General features: G+C 35.1%; 1 protein-coding gene across 8 annotated transcripts in view; it reads right to left on the bottom strand.

Annotated features, from left to right (window-relative positions):
• The window catches only part of LOC143225409 (glutamate receptor-interacting protein 1-like), a 78,283-nt gene that overhangs the window by 24,962 nt on the left and 33,853 nt on the right, over positions 1 to 19,468 (bottom strand). For 3 of the 8 annotated variants that reach the window (XM_076454782.1, XM_076454787.1, XM_076454788.1), the window contains exons 2-4: positions 8,458 to 8,541; positions 3,437 to 3,508; positions 41 to 104 (exon numbers count right to left, since the gene is read on the bottom strand). In XM_076454782.1, coding sequence (XP_076310897.1) covers positions 41 to 104; positions 3,437 to 3,508; positions 8,458 to 8,541 — 220 coding nt within the window. Of the gene's footprint in view, positions 1 to 40; positions 105 to 3,436; positions 3,509 to 8,457; positions 8,542 to 17,980; positions 18,666 to 19,468 lie in introns of those variants that run through there. The other 5 variants (XM_076454783.1, XM_076454784.1, XM_076454781.1 and 2 more) reach the window with 5 other exon arrangements.

Below are 19,468 nucleotides of genomic sequence, written 5' to 3'. Positions count from 1 at the left end.
TCTGATATAATGAAAATTAAAACAATAAACTCCCCCGTACCTGTGGGCAATACTTCCAGGGCGTAAATTCGCCACTTTTGGTCGGGAACCCTTATCAATTCCACCTTGAAGAAGATAAAAGCATGTATTAAGTTATGATAAATATATTAAACATTTGTCGGTGCTCTTTATTTATCTATTCATCGTCACTCTGACGATAAAAATAGTATGTTTATAAAACCAGCTGAGAAACTTACACTACAATCAGAATTCAGCAAATATCTAAAGAGTAATTCAATGTATATTAATTAGTAAAAACAAGTGTATATATCATCACAAACTTGATTTTTCACCTTTACTTTCTTTCCAAATTTTACTTTACGTTATTTCATAGTAAATTGGAGAGAAATGAGCTTCTTTAGCTTAATGATAAAATTACATTTTCAGTCTGAGTTACCAGGTGAAAAACATTCTCTTCACAAAAGAAATAATAATTGATTAACATTGCCTATGACCTAGCAGCCAGGAGTCTGCTATATATATATATATATATAAAAAAAATATATATATATATATATATGTGTGTGTGTTACCACTGTGAAGGTGAACACTTTTAGACTTCTTTCGGAAGAATCAATGAACAATCGCCACTCACTTGGTTTATAGACTTCAACTCCTAGCAGTGGTATTAAATCAAAAATATTGTTGAAATAAACCTGTAAACCTCGTTGTGGAAAGTTTGAAATAAACTCTCATGATTTCTGTACCAGTAAAACGATGTCTCCTGAAAAAAGTAAGTTGTTAGCCTCAAATATGGATCCAAATCTCTGAAGGATCCTTTGAAAGGCTCAAATCTCTCACCAAATCATTAAACTAACCTTGTGTGAAAAGTTGTGGTTCATCAGATGTTTCAGTTGAAAACAATCCCTATCATCATTTCTATTTACATCAGATAAAACTGTATGAAGAGTTTCCAGTGGTGTAGGTACAGGTATATTAGATCATGATCAACAGGTTTTATAGCAGGTTGAAGGTTCACATAAGAAAATTACTTTTTATTTCAAGTGTTGTAACATTTGCATACTACATGAGCAAAAACAGCAGCTGTCTCTGTGGTTTCTAGGCTCATATCAGACCATTACAATTACAAAAGGCAGACTTTTTCTTACCTATAGTCCATTGTCTCTACTCTACGACACAAACGGTGCAAACTTTGTGTGGAGTCCATAATTTATTTTGGTCCCAAATTTTATTGAGAGCCCATGACTGTCTTGGTCCCAAGTTTTATACCAAAAGACATGTAATTCTGTTTTTGATTAATTTTGTAATGTTTGCCTTTATTTATAACAAAGTTTCCACAAATACAACAGAATATGTTTGGGTCACTTACAATAACCTATGTTGCCATAGCGAGGAATAAATAATATTGAAAAAAGAAAAATAATATCAAAGTGCATGCACAAACAAGTACGACAGAGGAATGACATGTCACGCAGCCTGTTATGTTTACATACTAGCGGTGTTTTTCTCGTGGGTTCCAGAAGGACCGTGAAGACTTTCACGTATGATTGGTCTACGTTACTCAATACCCAGTGGTTGTCAATATTTTAAGCATAACAAAATACGACCCAATTTCAATTAAAAATAATTGATTTATATAAAAGTACATAGGGAGTTTTGTAAAAAAAATATATATATATCTGTACATGATGGAGAAAAATGGATATCATTTTCAAATTCAGTGTACAGGAATTACTGTATAATATGTAAAAATTTCAAGACAAACCATCACAGAATTGTGTTATTACTGCAATATCATTCGTAATCTAAGTTTTTTGCTTTCAAACCTATCTATTGAGTTCAGCTTGTCGAATCCAAGCTGTAGGCGATGAGTTAAAGATGCGCGCGATACGACTCTTATCCTGCACAAGGTCATCTTTTAAAGGATAATCTTGAAGATAGGCATGTCACTTAGTATATCTAACCTTTGGGTTTGAAGTGGGAGAGACTGTCCTCTCTTTTTTTAACAACTACAAATTTCTGCATACACAACTACAAACCTCTGTAATAAAACCACAAAGAAACAAATTGCTGTTAATGTATTAAAATTTTTTATCTATTTATAAAAGACTAATTTATGTATTTAACTGTAACATCGCTATAGTTATATTTTACACTGTAGCATGCCTATAGTTATATTTAGCATTAAATAACACTGTTCTACACTCTCAGTCGTTGTTTTATCACAATGGTTTCGAAAGTTCGTTATGTTGTTGTGCTGAAATTGCTTAACATTGTATAGTTCACAATGTGACTTGTTGCTCATGTGTGTTTGCAAGTACGCAGATGAACCTGCAAACGCTGCAGCACGTAGTACAGACTTGACTTATGAAATATAAACTATTTAATTTTGCAAAAAGCTACTCGAGGGCTAGCTGTGCTAGGTGGCCTTAATGTACAGGTCATAGAGTAGGGATAAAACGGCTAGCTAACATCGCCCACTGCCAACTCTTGGGCTATTACACTTCAATGTGAGTAGCCCAAGAGTAATTATGCATTGACACTTGTAATGATGTACTAACACAAGTAAATAAGTACTGGCACATATAATGATGTACTTACACAAGTATTTAACTACTAACACGTGTAATGATGTATTGACACGAGAAGGCCCAGCATGACCAGGTGGTTAAGGCATTCGATTCGTAAACTGAGAGTCGTGGATTCGAATTCCTGTCACACCAAATGTGCTCGCCCTTTCAGGCGTGGGGGCGTTATAATGTCACGGTCGATCCCATTACTCCTTGGTAAAAGAGTAGCCAAAGAGTTGGCAGTGGGAGGTTATGACTAACTGCCTTCCCTCTAGTCTTACACTGCTAAATTAAGGACGAGTATTACAGATAACCCTGTATAGCTTTTCGTGAAATTCAAAACAAACAAAATCAAAACCTAACACATATAATGACGTATTGACACATAAAATATGTATTAACACATGTAATGATGTACTGACACAGGTAATAAGTTTTATTTAAAATTTAATTCTATGGTTGTTTACACTATTATTATTGTTAGCTGTAAATAATAAACTTAGCTCATTGTTAATTTTTACACTAACCATGATTACCTTGATTATAAGTTTATTATAAGAACTTATAATGTGGCTGAGCCTTGGTGAGACGTTAATGGATTGAAACACGGAGTAAAACACAGAAAACGACCATAATATTTTAATTCATGAATAAATATAGGTTTTAGTTTTTGTGTGTTGGTTTAAGATATCATACACTTCTACACAGTTTCTTAAAGATCATCAGCTTTCTTAAACAACCAGTTTCCTTTCAGTTAGCTTACTTTAATCAGAAGTTAAAAACAAATGACCACAACACTAGCACGGGCTTCTAAAGATTTCTTGGTTCAAAGAGCTATCAGTATTTGGTAAATGACGCATGCTTACCGGAAATTATCAACCCCAAGGTACTTCCTTCCTTTTTAACGAGTTCAACAATCGATGTTCCACGTTTCTCCTCTGAAAAATATCAAGACAGAGTCACGTGATATCGTAGAGTAAATCACAACAGCATTAATAACTCTACAAGAAACTAATGGTATTTAAATTATTGGCACTTAAATCACTGGTATTTAAATTAGTGGTATTTGAAACAGTGATATATATTTTAAAGTAGTGATATTTAAATTAGTGGTATTCAAATCAGTGGTATATATTTTAAATTAGTGATATTTAAATCTGTGTTATTTGGTTTGTTTGAATTTCGCGCAAAGCTACTCGAGGGCTATCTGCTTTAGCCGTCCCTAATTTAGCAGCGTAAGACTAGAGGGAAGGCAGCTAGTCATCACCACCTACCGTCAGTTCTTGGGCTACTCTTTTACTAACGAACAGTGGACTTGATCGTCACATTATAACGTCCCTACGGCTGAAAGGGCTAACATGTTTGGTGTCACGGGGATTCGAACCCGCGATCCTCGGATTATAATTATGAGTCGAGTGCCTTAATCACCTGACCATACCAGACCTCTGTGATATTTAAATTATTGGTATTTAAATCAGTGGCATTTAAAGTAGTGGTATATATTTTAAATTAGTGATACTTAAATCAGTGGAAGGTAGGTAAATATTCAATGTTTATTGGCACAAAGCTATCTGTGCCAGACAAGATGTGGTATCGTATAGTTATAGGGCAATTAAGGTAAAAAGTAAAATATGTAAAATTAGGAACTGCCAGGAAGACTGAAGCAAGAAGTACACCCTCACTGACAGTCACCTGAAGTTGGCCTTTCCTGTCCTGGGTTCAGTTCAAAAGAAAAATAAAAACTAAAATGTATAAATTTGAGACTTGCCAGGAAGACTGAAGCATCAAGATCAAATTTGCAGTCAGTCACCTGAAGTTGGCCTTTCCAGTCCTGAGTTCAAATCAAAATAAAAATTGAAAGTGTAAAAGAAATCGTGTTAAAACATTAAAATGTGTAAAAGAAATCATGCTAAAACACTATATAGTCTGATAAAAATCCTTATATTAAGTGTAAAAGACCAATGGCTCTTAAAAATGTAAAAACATGTGTGAGATGAGCAGTATCACCTATAACATGGGTCAAAGTCAAGGGCAAACCTGCCTTACAAATATCTTTAAAATGGTGTCGTCGTTATAGGTTATAACGACGGCATGATAATAAAATGTGGATGGTTGTGATGTGAGTGCTACATAAACCATACCTTGGTGCAGCAGTTCCAGATAAAAGGAAGTGGTGGGTTAAAAAACTGTGACCAATGCGTAGCCTTGCCAAAACAACCTCTTCTCTTTGATCCTTAGAGAAGCCGTAGGGCCAAAGACCAAGAGAAGGTTTGATTTGAAAACGCTTGTTATTGTGTTGCTCATTTCAAGTTGCACGCCATCTGGTGTACAGTCTGGATTTGATAACTGGCCCATAGTCCATGTGTGGAAGGGGTACTGGGATGATAGATCCAGAACAGACAGACTTTGCTGCTCTGTCGGCCAGCTCATTCCCACAAATACCAACATGACCTGGTATCCAAAAGAATTGGACAGAGATAGATGAGAGACAAAGATGGGCCAGTTTGTTTTCGATATTGATGAGAAGAGGGTGGTAACTATCATGGAATGATTCCAGGGCTAATAGACAGCTGAGTGAGTCCGTATATATTGTACAATTTGTATATTGCATTATTTTAATATGTTTTAGGGCAAGAGAGATGGCATACAATTCGGCAGTGAAAACAGAAACTGTAGGGGGGAGTCTGTGTGCCACAATCGAACAATCACAAACCATGGCAGAGCCCACTGAGTCACCCGATTTGGAACCATCTGTGTACATAGGAATGGATGGATCATATGAAAGATGTTCAGCAAAGAAAGAGCGATATTTCCAATCGGGTGTATCTGCTTTCCTCAGATGACTCAAAGATAGGTTACAATTGGGGACAGTAATTTGCCATGGTGGAATAGGCTGGTTTGAAGAAACTGCAATGTTATTGAAGGATAAATCCACTTCTTCTAATTGTGCCTGGAAACGGAGACTAAAAGGAACAATGGCAGATTTTCTGTCATTAAAAAGTGTGGTCCAATGTAGTTGGAAAACACAATTCCAGATAAGATGCTGTGGTAAGGATCGAAGTTTAGAAGCATATATTAGAGACAATTGCAAACGGCGAATATATAGAGGTGGTTCATGAGATTCTACATACAGACTGCAAAGCCGAAGCCCCTGGTGATGGACAGGATCCAACATTTTCAGTGCTGAGGTTCTGAAAGAACCATAAACCACAGACCCGTAGTCAAGTTTGGATTGGAGGAGGGCACGATAAATTTTGAGCATGAAGTATCGATCTGCTCCCCAAGATGTAGAAGAGAGGACACGGAGAATGTTCAATGCTTTTAGACATTTGATACGAAGTTGCTTGATGTGCAACTAAGAACTATGCTTCAGAGGCAACAGGAAGTACAACATCATCAAGACGGAGTTCTGGATCTGGGTGGAATTCCCGTTTGAGGCAGAAATGTATACAAATGGTTTTAGAGAGTGAAAGTTTAAAACCATTTGCCGTGGTCCACTTCAGTATCTGATTGATTGCAGCTTGTAGCTGCCGTTAAATAAACCTCATGTTTGATGACTGACATGAGATGTGAAAGTCATCAACAAAAAGACCGTTTGCAAAAGTGTAACACTCAGAATACAGCCCTGAGGCACTCCAAGTTCCTGTGGGAAAAAATGAGAAAGTGTTTTGCCCACACAGACTTGGAATCGGTGCTTCATTAAGAACTGCTGGATGAAAAGTGGTAAGTTGCCATGTAATCCATATGAGTGAAGGTCTCGTAAGATGCCATATTTCCATGTTGCATCGTAAGCTTTTTCTAAATCGAAAAAAAAAAACAGTAACAAGATATTGTCGCCTTAAAAAGGTTTCTCTGATTGATGTTTCAAGGCGAATTAAGTGGTCGGAACCCACACTGAGTAGGTGAGAGGAGATTGTTTGATTCAAGAAACCAAACGAGGCGAGCATTGATTATCGTATCTAAGATTTTACTGAGACAACTTGTCAAAGCAATGGGACGATAATTCGAAGGAATCGTTGGATCCTTCCCAGTTTTCTGAATACGGAGTAGGATAGCTTGTCGCCAAGAATCTGGATAGACATTTTCCTGCCATATCCGATTAAAGACAGCTACGAGAATAGTAAGAGAGTTCTGGGAAAGGTGGCGTAACATCTCATAACGTATATTATCATATATTCATCAATGCGTGGTCGTTTTCCAGTAACCGGTTTTTCTCGATGGTTTCAAGTTATTTTTTGTTTTAGGAGTAGCCATAATAAATAGAAAATTTTTCGGTGCCCACTGACCCCACCCACCATGGAGCTTTACAAGGGGACGAACTCTAGTGCCTTAAGGGCGCTGCAGCGACGCCAGGGTTTCGTGAGCACTATACCTGAACACCAGTGTCAGACACAATGTCCACAACACCCGTTGTAGACGTCCTATGCTGATATTCAGTTGACCCTGGCCCAAATGGACTAGCCGATTGATTCTGGGGGGACCACCCCAAGACCGCCCGTTTACAGGAATTCAAGTGGTGTGTTGGAGTTGGACCCCTCAACCACCAGGATTCTCTCCTCCCCTTCACGGGTTACCACGCACGGCAAACACGCAGGTGGATGTTTAGATCCCAGAGGAGGTAAACTGTAAGAATAGAACCTTCTCTGGAAGGTCCCCTCGCCACGTACAGGAATCCACATCGAGGGGTAAACCAATGGTATATATATTTTAAATCAGTGGTATTTCGAGACTGACGATAGAAGATAGAGCAATCAATACATGTATTAGTGTTAAATTATTTACTTTGAATATCACTAAGCCGTCTTAGTTTTTAAATGAATACTCAGTCTTTCAGCGCACGTATCTAAGCCTACAGAACTACTACTGGTTTTGTATTAGCAGTATATTATCTACGTAAGATATCTTTATTGAAAACGGCTTTCGTAAGACTATAAGATATCAACTGCTGTTTCTACTGAATTTGAATATTTTTTAAAATATGATAAATTAATTCTAATACTTACTGCTAGGATATTCTGTGTGTTATATACGAATTTAATGCTTTGTTCTTTTTGAGATTAAGTGTTGAAACAGATAAGATTTGGATCTAATCGACATTATCAAAATAAGTCAGGGTTAAAGTCAAGCGATTCCCAGGATCGCTGTATGTTCCGACCCATACTTGATTGGTTAGCTAACTCAAATGGAATAAAACCGGACAGTACAGAATGTTAGGAGAACCATAGAAAGATAACCACACGATCACTTCTGTTAACACTAAAACAATCCAGAACTGATTGTGGTAAACGTCTTTACTGTACGAGCGGTCATGATTTAAAACGATTATAAACAGGTTTTTTAAACTTACACTTGCTTGAGATGCAAACATTTAAATAATGTTACTCTGAAATAAGAAAATACCATGGACTACAACACCATGATTTCACAGAAACAACAGTATAGTATGTGAACTAATACAACACGACTTCATAGAAACACAACACTAATATAACACGACTTAAACAAAACAGTACACTATGTGTACTAATACAACAGAAATTGACTTTTTAGGACTTGTTTCTTTTTTCTTCAGTTTTCGATGGATTTCTTGTATCTTTTATATTCTATATTGATATATAAGTAAACAGACTTATAAAGATCGACGAATATTCAAGTATTATGTGAGTGACGCACGTTTTGTTTTAACACCCGATCAAAGAGTAACTAATCTGTGAAACATTATAGAAACGAGAATAGAGACCAACTGCAAAGATATGACAAACATATCTTGCCCCAAAATTCGTTTCAATGGTTTATCTTTTCACGATACTATATCTCTGAATATCACATATATGTCAACGTCTTTACAAGAATAGACGCTTAACTATTAGTCCAAACCTTTACTTACCGCTGATAAAACTGAGACGTTTGTCCAGAGCTCCAGCCGGATCGTGTGGTGCGAGATGTTTCCGGAACTGAATTCCATCCTCACCTTGAACGAAAGAAATAAAAACGTATGTGATCATATATATTTTAAATTACCTATCTTAACACTTACTTTGCAGGTAGTACAAACTGTAAACGTGGCATATATGTATTTGTTTTATTACTGAAACAATGAGTACATATGGCACACTTTTGTAACAATGTATCAGATAGGCTTAATTGATGCATGATTCAAGGATTAGAAGCCATCAGCGTAAGTCAAGCGAGTTTTGATCAAGGGAGTATTTTAAAGTCATATTTCTGGCTATGTTAGTTTGACCAAAGGAATGTTTTAAAGCGATATATCTGGGTTTGTTAGTTTGATCATGGAAGTGTTTTAAAGAGATATTTCTGGATGTTTCAGTTTAGTTAAAAGCATATTTTAACAGAGTGTGTACATTAAATGAAACATTCTAATTAACCTAAGAGTTTTTGCTCAAATACTATTTTTTAAAGACATGAAATGGGAGAGGTAAATTACATTACATATAACAGCAAAGTTTATTATGAATACAGCCTACAGTTTCACTTATAATGAACAGTGTGTAAACACTTTCACACGGAAATCGATCAAACACCGTGCTTTCTTTGCATCTTTGCTACAGTAGAAGAGCAATCCCTTGATGTTGGCAGCACGCCGACGGAGGAGATAAAAATAGTCAATCATATACACGACAGATTTCACGTTATCCGCTACATCAACTTGGTCGACCTTACCAACGTAAAATCAGTACTCCCTCTGTCGATTCAGGTAACATGGATTTTTAAATAATCAAGACCTGCATCATGATATTTCGGAGTTATAAAACATTAGTGTTTAGTCTCAGGTTTACGATGGTTTCGTACATAGACAAACATCACACAGCCAAAGACTGGCAAACACTTAACAAACAGTAGTAAAATCAAAGTGGGACTTTTTACTTTTATTTTTGGCGACGATTTCGACAACCTCTCGTCTTAAGGCTTATAAATAAATATATCTAAGAATTTCCAAACCAAAACTATGTTTGGTATGACGCCCATTACTGCTTTGCTTGGACGTCAGACATGACTTCTAACAATAATAAAATATAAATATAGACATCAATTCTAAATACAAAATCTCAAGTTTTACCTACTGTCGAAACTTTAGGATGATTAAGTTTATATGTGTTCTTTACCAAACTGTAGATCTTGTAGGTTTATGTGTATTGTTTACCAAACTGTAGGTCTTGCAGGTTTATATGTCTTGCTTACCAAACTATAACTTGTAAATTTCTACATGTTGTTTACCAAGCTGTAGGGCTTGTAGGTTTCTATGTATTGTTTACCAAACTGTAGGTCTTGTAGGTTTATGCGTGTTGTTTACCAAACTGTAGATCTTGTAGGTTTCTGTGTGTTGTTTACCACACTGTAGATCTTCAAGGTTTATGTGTGTTGTTTACTAAACTGTAGGCCTTCTATGTTTATATGTGTTGTTTACCAACCTGTAGGGCTTGCAGATTTATATGTGTTGTTTATCAAACTGTAGGTCTTGTAGGTTTATATCTGCTGTTTACAAAACTATAAGTCTTGTAGATTACTATATGTTGTTTACCAAGCTGTCAAACTTGTACATTTATGTGTATTGTTTACCAAACTATAAGTCTTGTAGGTTTATATGTGTCGTTTACTAAACTGTAGGCCTTCTATGTTTATATGTGTTGTTTACCAAACTGTAGGTCTTGTAGGTTTATGCGTGTTGTTTACCAAACTGTAGATCTTGTAGGTTTCTGTGTGTTGTTTACCACACTGTAGATCTTCAAGGTTTATGTGTGTTGTTTACTAAACTGTAGGCCTTCTATGTTTATATGTGTTGTTTACCAACCTGTAGGGCTTGCAGATTTATATGTATTGTTTACCAAACTATAATTTGTATATTTCTAAATCAAACTTGTAAGTTTATATGTATTGTTTACCAAACTATAACTTGTAGATTTCTACATGTTGTTTACTAAGCTGTAGGTCTTGTAGGTTTATATCTGCTGTTTACAAAACTATAAGTCTTGTAGATTACTATATGTTGTTTACCAAGCTGTCAAACTTGTACATTTATGTGTATTGTTTACCAAACTATAAGTCTTGTAGGTTTATATGTGTCGTTTACTAAACTGTAGGCCTTCTATGTTTATATGTGTTGTTTACCAACCTGTAGGGCTTGCAGATTTATATGTGTTGTTTACCAAACTGAAGGTCTTGTAAGTTTATATGTATTGTTTACCAAACTATAACTTGTATATTTCTAAATCTTGTTTACCAAGCTGCAGGGCTTGTAAGTTTATATGTATTGTTTACCAAACTATAACTTGTAGATTTCTACATGTTGTTTACTAAGCTGTAGGGCTTGTAGGTTTCTATGTATTGTTTACCAAACTGTAGGTATTGTAGATTTGTGTGTGTTGTTTACCAGACTGTAGGTCTTGTAGATTTATTACGTGTTATTTACCAAACTGTAGGTCTTCAAGGTTTATGTGTGTTGTTTACCAAACTGTAGGTCTTGTAGGTTTATGCATGTTGTTTACCAAACTGTAGATCTTGTAGGTTTATGCATGTTGTTTACCAAACTGTAGGACTTGTAGGTTTATGTGTGTTGTTTACCAAACTGTAGGGCTTGTAAGGTTATGCATGTTGTTTACCAAACTGTAGGGCTTGTAGGTTTATGCATGTTGTTTACCAAACTGTAGGGCTTGTAAGGTTATGCACGTTGTTTACCAAACTGTAGGGCTTGTAGGTTTATATCTGCTATTTACAAAACTACAAGTCTTGTATATTACTATATGTTGTTTACCAAGCTGTCAAGCTTGTACATTTATGTGTATTGTTTACCAAACTATAAGTCTTGTAGGTTTATATGTGTTGTTTACCAACCTGTAAGGCTTGCAGGTTTATACGTGTTGTTTACCACACTGTTGGGGATTTAGTTTGTGTTTTTCTGTTAAAAGGTACATTATGTGCTGAATTTAATCTTTAGATTATAGTTCGAGTTGATTAACATAAAATTCAAATATTAAATGGATAACTGTACATAATACTGTGAATCATTATGTAGTGCAGTACACTGTAATACAGGATACTGTAATGTATAAACACTTACAATGTCAATCAGCAGATAGTCCCATGTGGTTTTGCTGTAAGAAAACACACACATACACATAACATCAAAAGAAACACAGCTAAACAGTTGTAAAAGTTACAGATACACTTCTTTAAGGAGTACGATATTATGTTCTCATTTGAAACAATTAAATAAAACGTGTATAAGTCAAAATTTTGGACTGCAGGATTATTAATGGACGGTTTCAACTATCATAAATATACTGATTAACCAATCAGGTTCAAGAAAATAAGTAGCCTTTCGTCCACGCCAATTGTGGCACTCAACAACGAAAGTGACTACTCTCAGTGAAGGATGGCTGGTCTTATTGTGTCATTGTAACGTCTGTAACACACACCTGAAAACCACTTCAACCAGGCCCAGTAGAAACTGGACTACTTAATAGCAAACCTGTGGCTTCCTGCCAAGTCTGCAGATTCATCAATCCTATTTACTACACCACTCAATCCTTTCGACAGTTGATAATAAGCCAGTTTTAAACCGAAACATCATCATGCATGAACTCACACAAACATCGTGAAGGACGAAATTTCAGAAAAGCTTGATCCAAGATAAACTGACCTTCACAAATAAACACTTGTATTTAACAATGTGATACTAGCTTCCATCTTTAGACACTGTGATTTTATTGCTGCATAGGTAACAGAAGGAACGAAAACAAATCTGACATTTACTTAAATTTAGTATTTTGCTCTACAAAAGTTTTACGCTGATTTTTCCAAGCCCATTCCCTTGGCTGTTGTTTCATTAGATAGTAGATAGGGACAGTGGGAATCTCGATAATCCATTCATGCGCGTCACTAATTAGATGACGAGGCATTTGGCACCTTAAGAGAGTCATAGTTACTCCCGCCGTTTACAAATACAAACTTCTTCTAATTAGACCAGCTTCTAGTTTCTTAAATATATACTATATTCCACTCTACAAGGGAGTTCACACCAGATATAAAGAACGTTTAATTAGGGACTTGAGAAGACGAGTCCCGTCAGTCCTAATATTCACAACAAGCTATATAACTCAGACTTGTCACCAAGTTCCTGATGAAACTGGTTCACTGCCAAATGAGACCCCTCAGTCCTAATACAGTAAATTGATAAGTTCGTCCTTGACACAGTAATATATATTAGATATTTCACAATATACGTTGAATTACACAAATCCACAACTTCGCTTTAAACCTTACGTTAAAGGCTAAGGAAAATTGTCTTATAATCTGGACATCAACAGGAACGTTGCCCCATAAGATAGAAAGAGACTGTTTCTTCACACCCACGATAAGCGTTTGTTTTACTCATTCGACGTGCACACGCTGAGCTATGAGATTGCAGTCTGCCCCTACACTATTCGCTGAAGCGTGAGGGTTATTACGACGTTCAGACACACCCAAGTTCTGTTCTACAAAGTACTGTACGTAAACCACAGCACCACGAGAGGGCAAATTAAAACGTAATAACTGGCACATGTTACGTTAATTGAAAAGTAACATGAATAAATTTATTTGAATCATCAGAAAGAGAAGTAAACACACAACTTGTTCGTGCTCAAGTATCACAACAACTCTGCCAGCCATCAAGTCGTAGGTTTAAACTACAAACTAAACACAGTACTTGGAGAACGATTTACTGCTTCTCTAAACTAACGAACTATTCAAACACAAGTAGGACAAATCATGTCACAAGTTTTACTGATAATATATAGTGTAGTTGGACAATTTAACTACACTATGACAAATGATGTCAGAAGTTTTATTGATAACATATAGTATAGTTGTACAATTTTTGTTAACTATAGTAGGAGAAATCATGTAAGAAGTTTTACTGGTAAGCCATAGCGTAGTTAGACGATTTTTATTAACTATAGTAAAGCAAATCATGTCAGAAGTTTCACTTATAACATGTAGTGTAGTTGGACAATTTATGTACACTGCGACAAATCATATCAGAATTTTACTGATAGCATATAGTGTAGTTGAACAAAATAACTGTACTATGACGAATCATGTCAGAAGTTTATTGATAGCATATAGTGTATTTGGATGATTTTTGTTAACTATAGTAAAACAAATCATGTCGAAAGTTTTACTGCTAACATATAGTGTAGTTGACGATTCTATTTAACTATAGCAGGACAAATCATGTCAGAATTTTTACTCATAACATGCAGTGCACTTGGACAATTTAGCTACACTACCACAAATCGTATCTGAAGTTTTACTCATAACGTATAGTGCAGTTGGACAATTTAACTACACTACGACAAATCCATGACAGAAGTTTTACTGATAACATAATGTGTACTTGGACGATTTTTATTAACAATAGTGGAACAAATGGTGTCAGAAGTTTCACTAATAACATATGCTCTATTTGGACGATTTTTGTTAACTATAATAGTACAAATCATGTCAGAAGTTCTACTGATACCTTGTAGCGTAGTTGGGCGATTTTTCTTAACAACAGTAGGACAAATCATTTCAGAACTTTTACTCATAACATATATTGCAATTGGACAATTTAAGTACACTACGACAAATCATATTAGAAGTTTTACTGATAACATATAGTGTATTTATATAATTTAACTACACTACGACAAATTATGTCAGAAGATTTCTGTTAACATATAGTGTAGTTAAACAATTTAACAGCACTACGAGGACTCATGTCAGAAGTTTTACTGATAACATATAGTGTAGTTTAACAAAACAACTCTACTGCGACAAATCATATCAGTAGTTTTACTAATAACATATATAGTAGTTGGACAAAATAACAGTACTACGAAATATAATGTCAGAAGTTTTACTCATAGGATATAGTGTAGTTGGACGATTTTTGTTAACTACAGTAGGACATATTATGTAAGAAGTCTTGTTGATAACATATAGTGTAGTTGGACAACTTAGCTACACTAGGACAAATCATGTCAGAAGTTTTACAGATAACATATAGTGTAGTTAGAGAATTTAACAATACCACGAAAATCATGTCAGAAGTTTTACTGATAACATATAATGCAGTTAGAGAATTTAACTACACCACGAAAATCATATCAGATCTTTTACTAATAACTTATAGTGTAGTTGGTCAAAATAACTGTACTACAAACAATCATGTCAGAAGTTTTACTGACAGGATATAGTGTAGTTGGACAAAATAACTGTACTGTGAAAAATCATGTCAGACGTTTTACTGATAGGATATAGTGTAGTTGGACGATATTTATTAACTATAGTAGAACAAATCATGTAAGAAGTTTTACAGTGTAGTTGGACGAGTTTTATTCACTATACTAGGACAAATGATGCAAGAAGTTTTGCTAATAACATATAGTGTAGTTGGACAATTTAGCTACACTAGGACAAATATCAGAAGTTTTACTGATAACATATAGTGTAGATGAACAATTTTTGTTAACTACAGAAGGACAAATCACAAAAGAAGTTTTGCTGATAACATATAGTGTAGTTGAACAAAATAAATGTACTACAAAAAATCATGTCAGAAGTTTTACTGATAGGATATAGTGTAGTTGGACGATTTTTGTTAACTATAGTAGGACAAATCATGTCAGAAGTTTTTCTAATGACATATAGTGTATTGTTTGTTTGTTTTGAATTTCGCGCAAAGCTATTCGAGGGCTATCTGCGCTAGCCGTCCCTAATTTAGCAGTGTAACACTAGAGGGAAGGTAGCTAGTTATCACCACCCACTGTTAACTCTTTTACCAACAAACAGTGGGATAGATTATACCATTATAACGCCCACACGGCTGAGAGGACGAACACGTTTAGTGTGACGGGGATTCGAACCCGCGACCCTCAGATTACGAGTCGAACGCCTTAACCCACCTGGTCATGCCGGGCCTTCTTAACTTTCAGATAACCATTAACAATCACTTAATACTTGATGACGAGACACCTGAAGATGTCCTGGTAGGTCGAAACTTTATCCTCTCCTTATCAGTAAGTGTTATTACCCATACCAGCCGTTCTGAAATACAATCCCTTAATATTTTATACCAACGGCAAGTTTACAGAACTGGTATTTAAATGAAACGATGCACATAATTGAAGCAATAGACAAACCGTCCAAGAAACATACCCACACCATAATCGAACAACTCACAAATCAATTATACTTTAGCGCAATCCGCCTTCTTATATAAATATTTACGTCAAGTATTTCACCTAGAATAGTGTCTCCCTCTTTAAATAAAATCCTCCTCAAATCTGACTTTACAATATTGACATCAAATCTCCCAGTTATATTAAAACTTCTACACCAACTTGTGTTCTGTATACGATGAGTGAAGAATATACGAACAAAAACCAGGTAAACTATACTTTTAAGAACACATGAGCATAAACATAGGATATTGTGTTATATATAAACCGCACTACATCTGCCACATCCAGTACCGATGAGATCTTTCCTCTAAAACCATGTTTCATCATGCTGGCTGGGATACGACAGATATAGTACTAATTTAGCCATTGGTATATTTTAATGCAGGAAAAGCATTTGGAATGACTCATGCACGAGTAATGAGGCGTTATAGGAGGTAATAAAAACATAGAGTGTGTCAGTCTGTTTACGAAAATAAGCGCTCGAACCCTCCTTTTCACAGTATACATATCCTCTTATTAGGTTATTCATATCTATTCCATTACTTAGCACATCGGGTTAGCCCTGTTTTAGACTTCAGGATTTCGAAACTTGCAAACCAGATTCTAATTCGTTGAAAAATATTCCCCGAACCTTTTCCGTATATTATTTTTATCCTAAATGAATAAATTAAGAGGAAAGTGTGTTTTAAACACACAAAACGCAGTTTAGAAAGTTTTTATTACAAGTTTTAGGCCTATTGTTCTTTAACGTTTCGAAAGCTAACGGCTTTTATTTTGTTTCTAAATTTCGCGCAAAGGTAGTGCTCAACACTATCAAGTGTTGGGTTACTATTTACCAACGAATAGCCGTGGAATTAAATAAAACGTTATAACGCCTAGTACCCTAACCATTGAAACAAACCAGAATATAGACTTTTAAATAATAATGAAGAAAATATGAAAGGCTTGAGGAATGTTAAAGAACAAAATTTTGTGGTATAAAAATGTACGATACATTAAAGTGGAAAATGCATATTGTACGTACAAAACTTTTGAATGTATATATGAGTGTAATAAATGACATAAATAATAACAGTTAATACTGAGAGTTTGAAAGCTTTATGTATCCAAATTTTATATATATTAACCTTTCTTGGAGAGGTTCTGAAAATTATTCAAATTCGCTGAGCTATTTACGAAAACGAACTGTGAAAGTAATTTGAGTTTAAATTATCAAGATGCTGTTTATTATATGATTCACAAAATCAGAATATAATTTTTATAAGTAGGTACTTGGTGGATAAATCAAGTAAATTATAAAATAATAATCAATACACCAAGATTACAACATTTATCCAAATCATTATTTTACAAAATCATTAGGTACATTTGTCTCTACGTAGGAGTTGAAATACACAACTATTTGAAATAACTGAAAAAATCTCATCAAAAACTTCACGTTACAAAATTATTTATATATACTGTGTTTGATTTACACCGTAAATATTATAATTTTTAGCCTAAAGTTTTATAAAGCAGATATCATTTTTCACGGTTCATTGTCACTTAATTTCATTTAAATATATATTTATATTTATTTAATTTTAAGTAATGGCAGATATACAGCATGTTTTTACTATTGTTTGTTTCTACGTGCTTGATTGTTTTTTTTGTATTCTAATCTGATCGAACAGCGTGAATTTACATCACTTTTACAATGTCAATAAGCGGTAAGTCTTCGAATTTACAACGCTAAAATCAGGGGTTCGATTCACCTCGGTGGACTCAGCAGATATCCCGATGTGGCTTTGCTATAAGAAAATACATACACAAACGCACACAAGTGAATTCACTAACCAGTAAGCCACGCCCAGTCCACTCTGAGAAAAAGTTGTGTTGATCAAACAATTAAAAAAATACGTAATTAAATACTTATTAGTCTTACATAAGGCCTACATATTTAAATGTATCAACACAAATCAGGAAAACCGTGGGTTTTGGTCGTAGTTTTGTTCTACTCAGGTATGATATATATATCAAGTTCTGGTAAGTAAAACTTATCCTAATGTCTAATTTTTCACTTTTAACATCAATAATAATAAAATAGCCCATCAATTTACTCTCTAACCATGGATCTTACAGACTGCGCCAGTGTGGTAACATTAATTGAATAGTTTACGTAACCTTTTTTAATACTACACTTACCTTCACGCGCAGCACTGCTACAGAACACACAAAACTGTGGTTTACAGGGCTTTAAACAAAACGTTAGGTATTTCCATACCATGCTTACATCAAGCGTAAATACTAAACTGGAAAGACTAGCTAAAATTCCTTGCGCATAAGCAAACAAACAACAAATAAAACATCACGTATAGGCTTCGATCTGTTGATATATCCAGACGTAGCGGTAAAGTGTCTCAACTAGGAGCGTTCATTGACGGGAAGTTTTATGTAATCGATATTTCAGGTCCTAATAAGCACATAAGAGCGCACTTTACTGCACTTTTAAAATTAACAATTATTTCTCAAACCGTGTTCTAAAAAACACAAAGAATCATCTACAAAGAAAAAATCAAAATTTTCCGAACCTTCCGTTATGCACTTATTGTTCTCAGGTGTCGAGGATAAAGACCTCCTAGCTACTTACTGGTGGCGTTTTGCTGGGCGGAACGTGGCCTCCAACGTTGAGTTTGAGGGTACCGTTCTTTCGAAACTAGCCTACAACAATACAAGCTTTTACTGGAGGAGGGGGGATAAGAAAGAAAAAGTTATTCGCCTACCAGCCCAAAACTTTTTTTCTTTTTTTAACCTAAACTTCTTTCTAAAAATGGTACAATGTTAGGCACTAACTCCGTGAACCATCGTGTGTAAATGTTACGTTTAAATCGTTATAATACATTAATATTCTTTGTAGAGTATTCATGCGCAGAAGTCCAAACAGTCGTATTAATACAAGTTCTCAAGTTCAAAATTTCCTGTACGAACAGTCAAGCAAAATTCAGTCTCTACACACGAATAGACACAAGGTGCGTATAGCCTAAATGTAGCACGAGGCTGCATTCCATAAATTAAAGCGCCAGCAGGGATACGACGGAGAACTGTGAAAATATAAAACTACAGCTGGAGCGATACCGAGATATTCTGGCGTTATGATTATATCTGCAAACATGTATCTATTTTTATCTACTACCAACACAGTTGAGAAAAACTACCAATAATAAGTTCATAAATATGTTCGCTATTCCAATGTTACAATTTAACACTAATGTAATTTTGTTTCTGTAAAGTGCAAAGCTACACAATGGGCCACTGTGTAGAGCCCACTGAGAGTATACAGCACCCAAAACTGTTGTGTGATGAGCCTTATCGATTCATCTTGTAGGGGCTTCATTATAAATAGAACTGTTTTATTCTATTTTAAAATATAGACATCCGTAGGTTTGTGTATATTATAAGCTGTCAATACTGAAAATTGAAGGCTTATTATACCCGAAATGTAATTACCCAAGAGATACGAAACACTATAAAGATACATATATATATATACATTCTTATATTTCTAAAAAGCCCCTAGTGGCTCAGCGGTAAATCTGTTGGATTCCACCACTAAAAACCGGGTTTCAATATCAGCAGTAGACATAGTATAGATAGCCCATCCTATGTCTTCGCTTAACAAAGACCCCCGCTAGT

The sequence above is a fragment of the Tachypleus tridentatus genome, chromosome 9 (genome assembly GCF_004210375.1).
Source record: "Tachypleus tridentatus isolate NWPU-2018 chromosome 9, ASM421037v1, whole genome shotgun sequence".
In the NCBI taxonomy this organism is placed as follows: Eukaryota; Metazoa; Arthropoda; class Merostomata; order Xiphosura; family Limulidae; genus Tachypleus; species Tachypleus tridentatus.
This window is presented reverse-complemented; position numbering and strand designations above follow the sequence as displayed.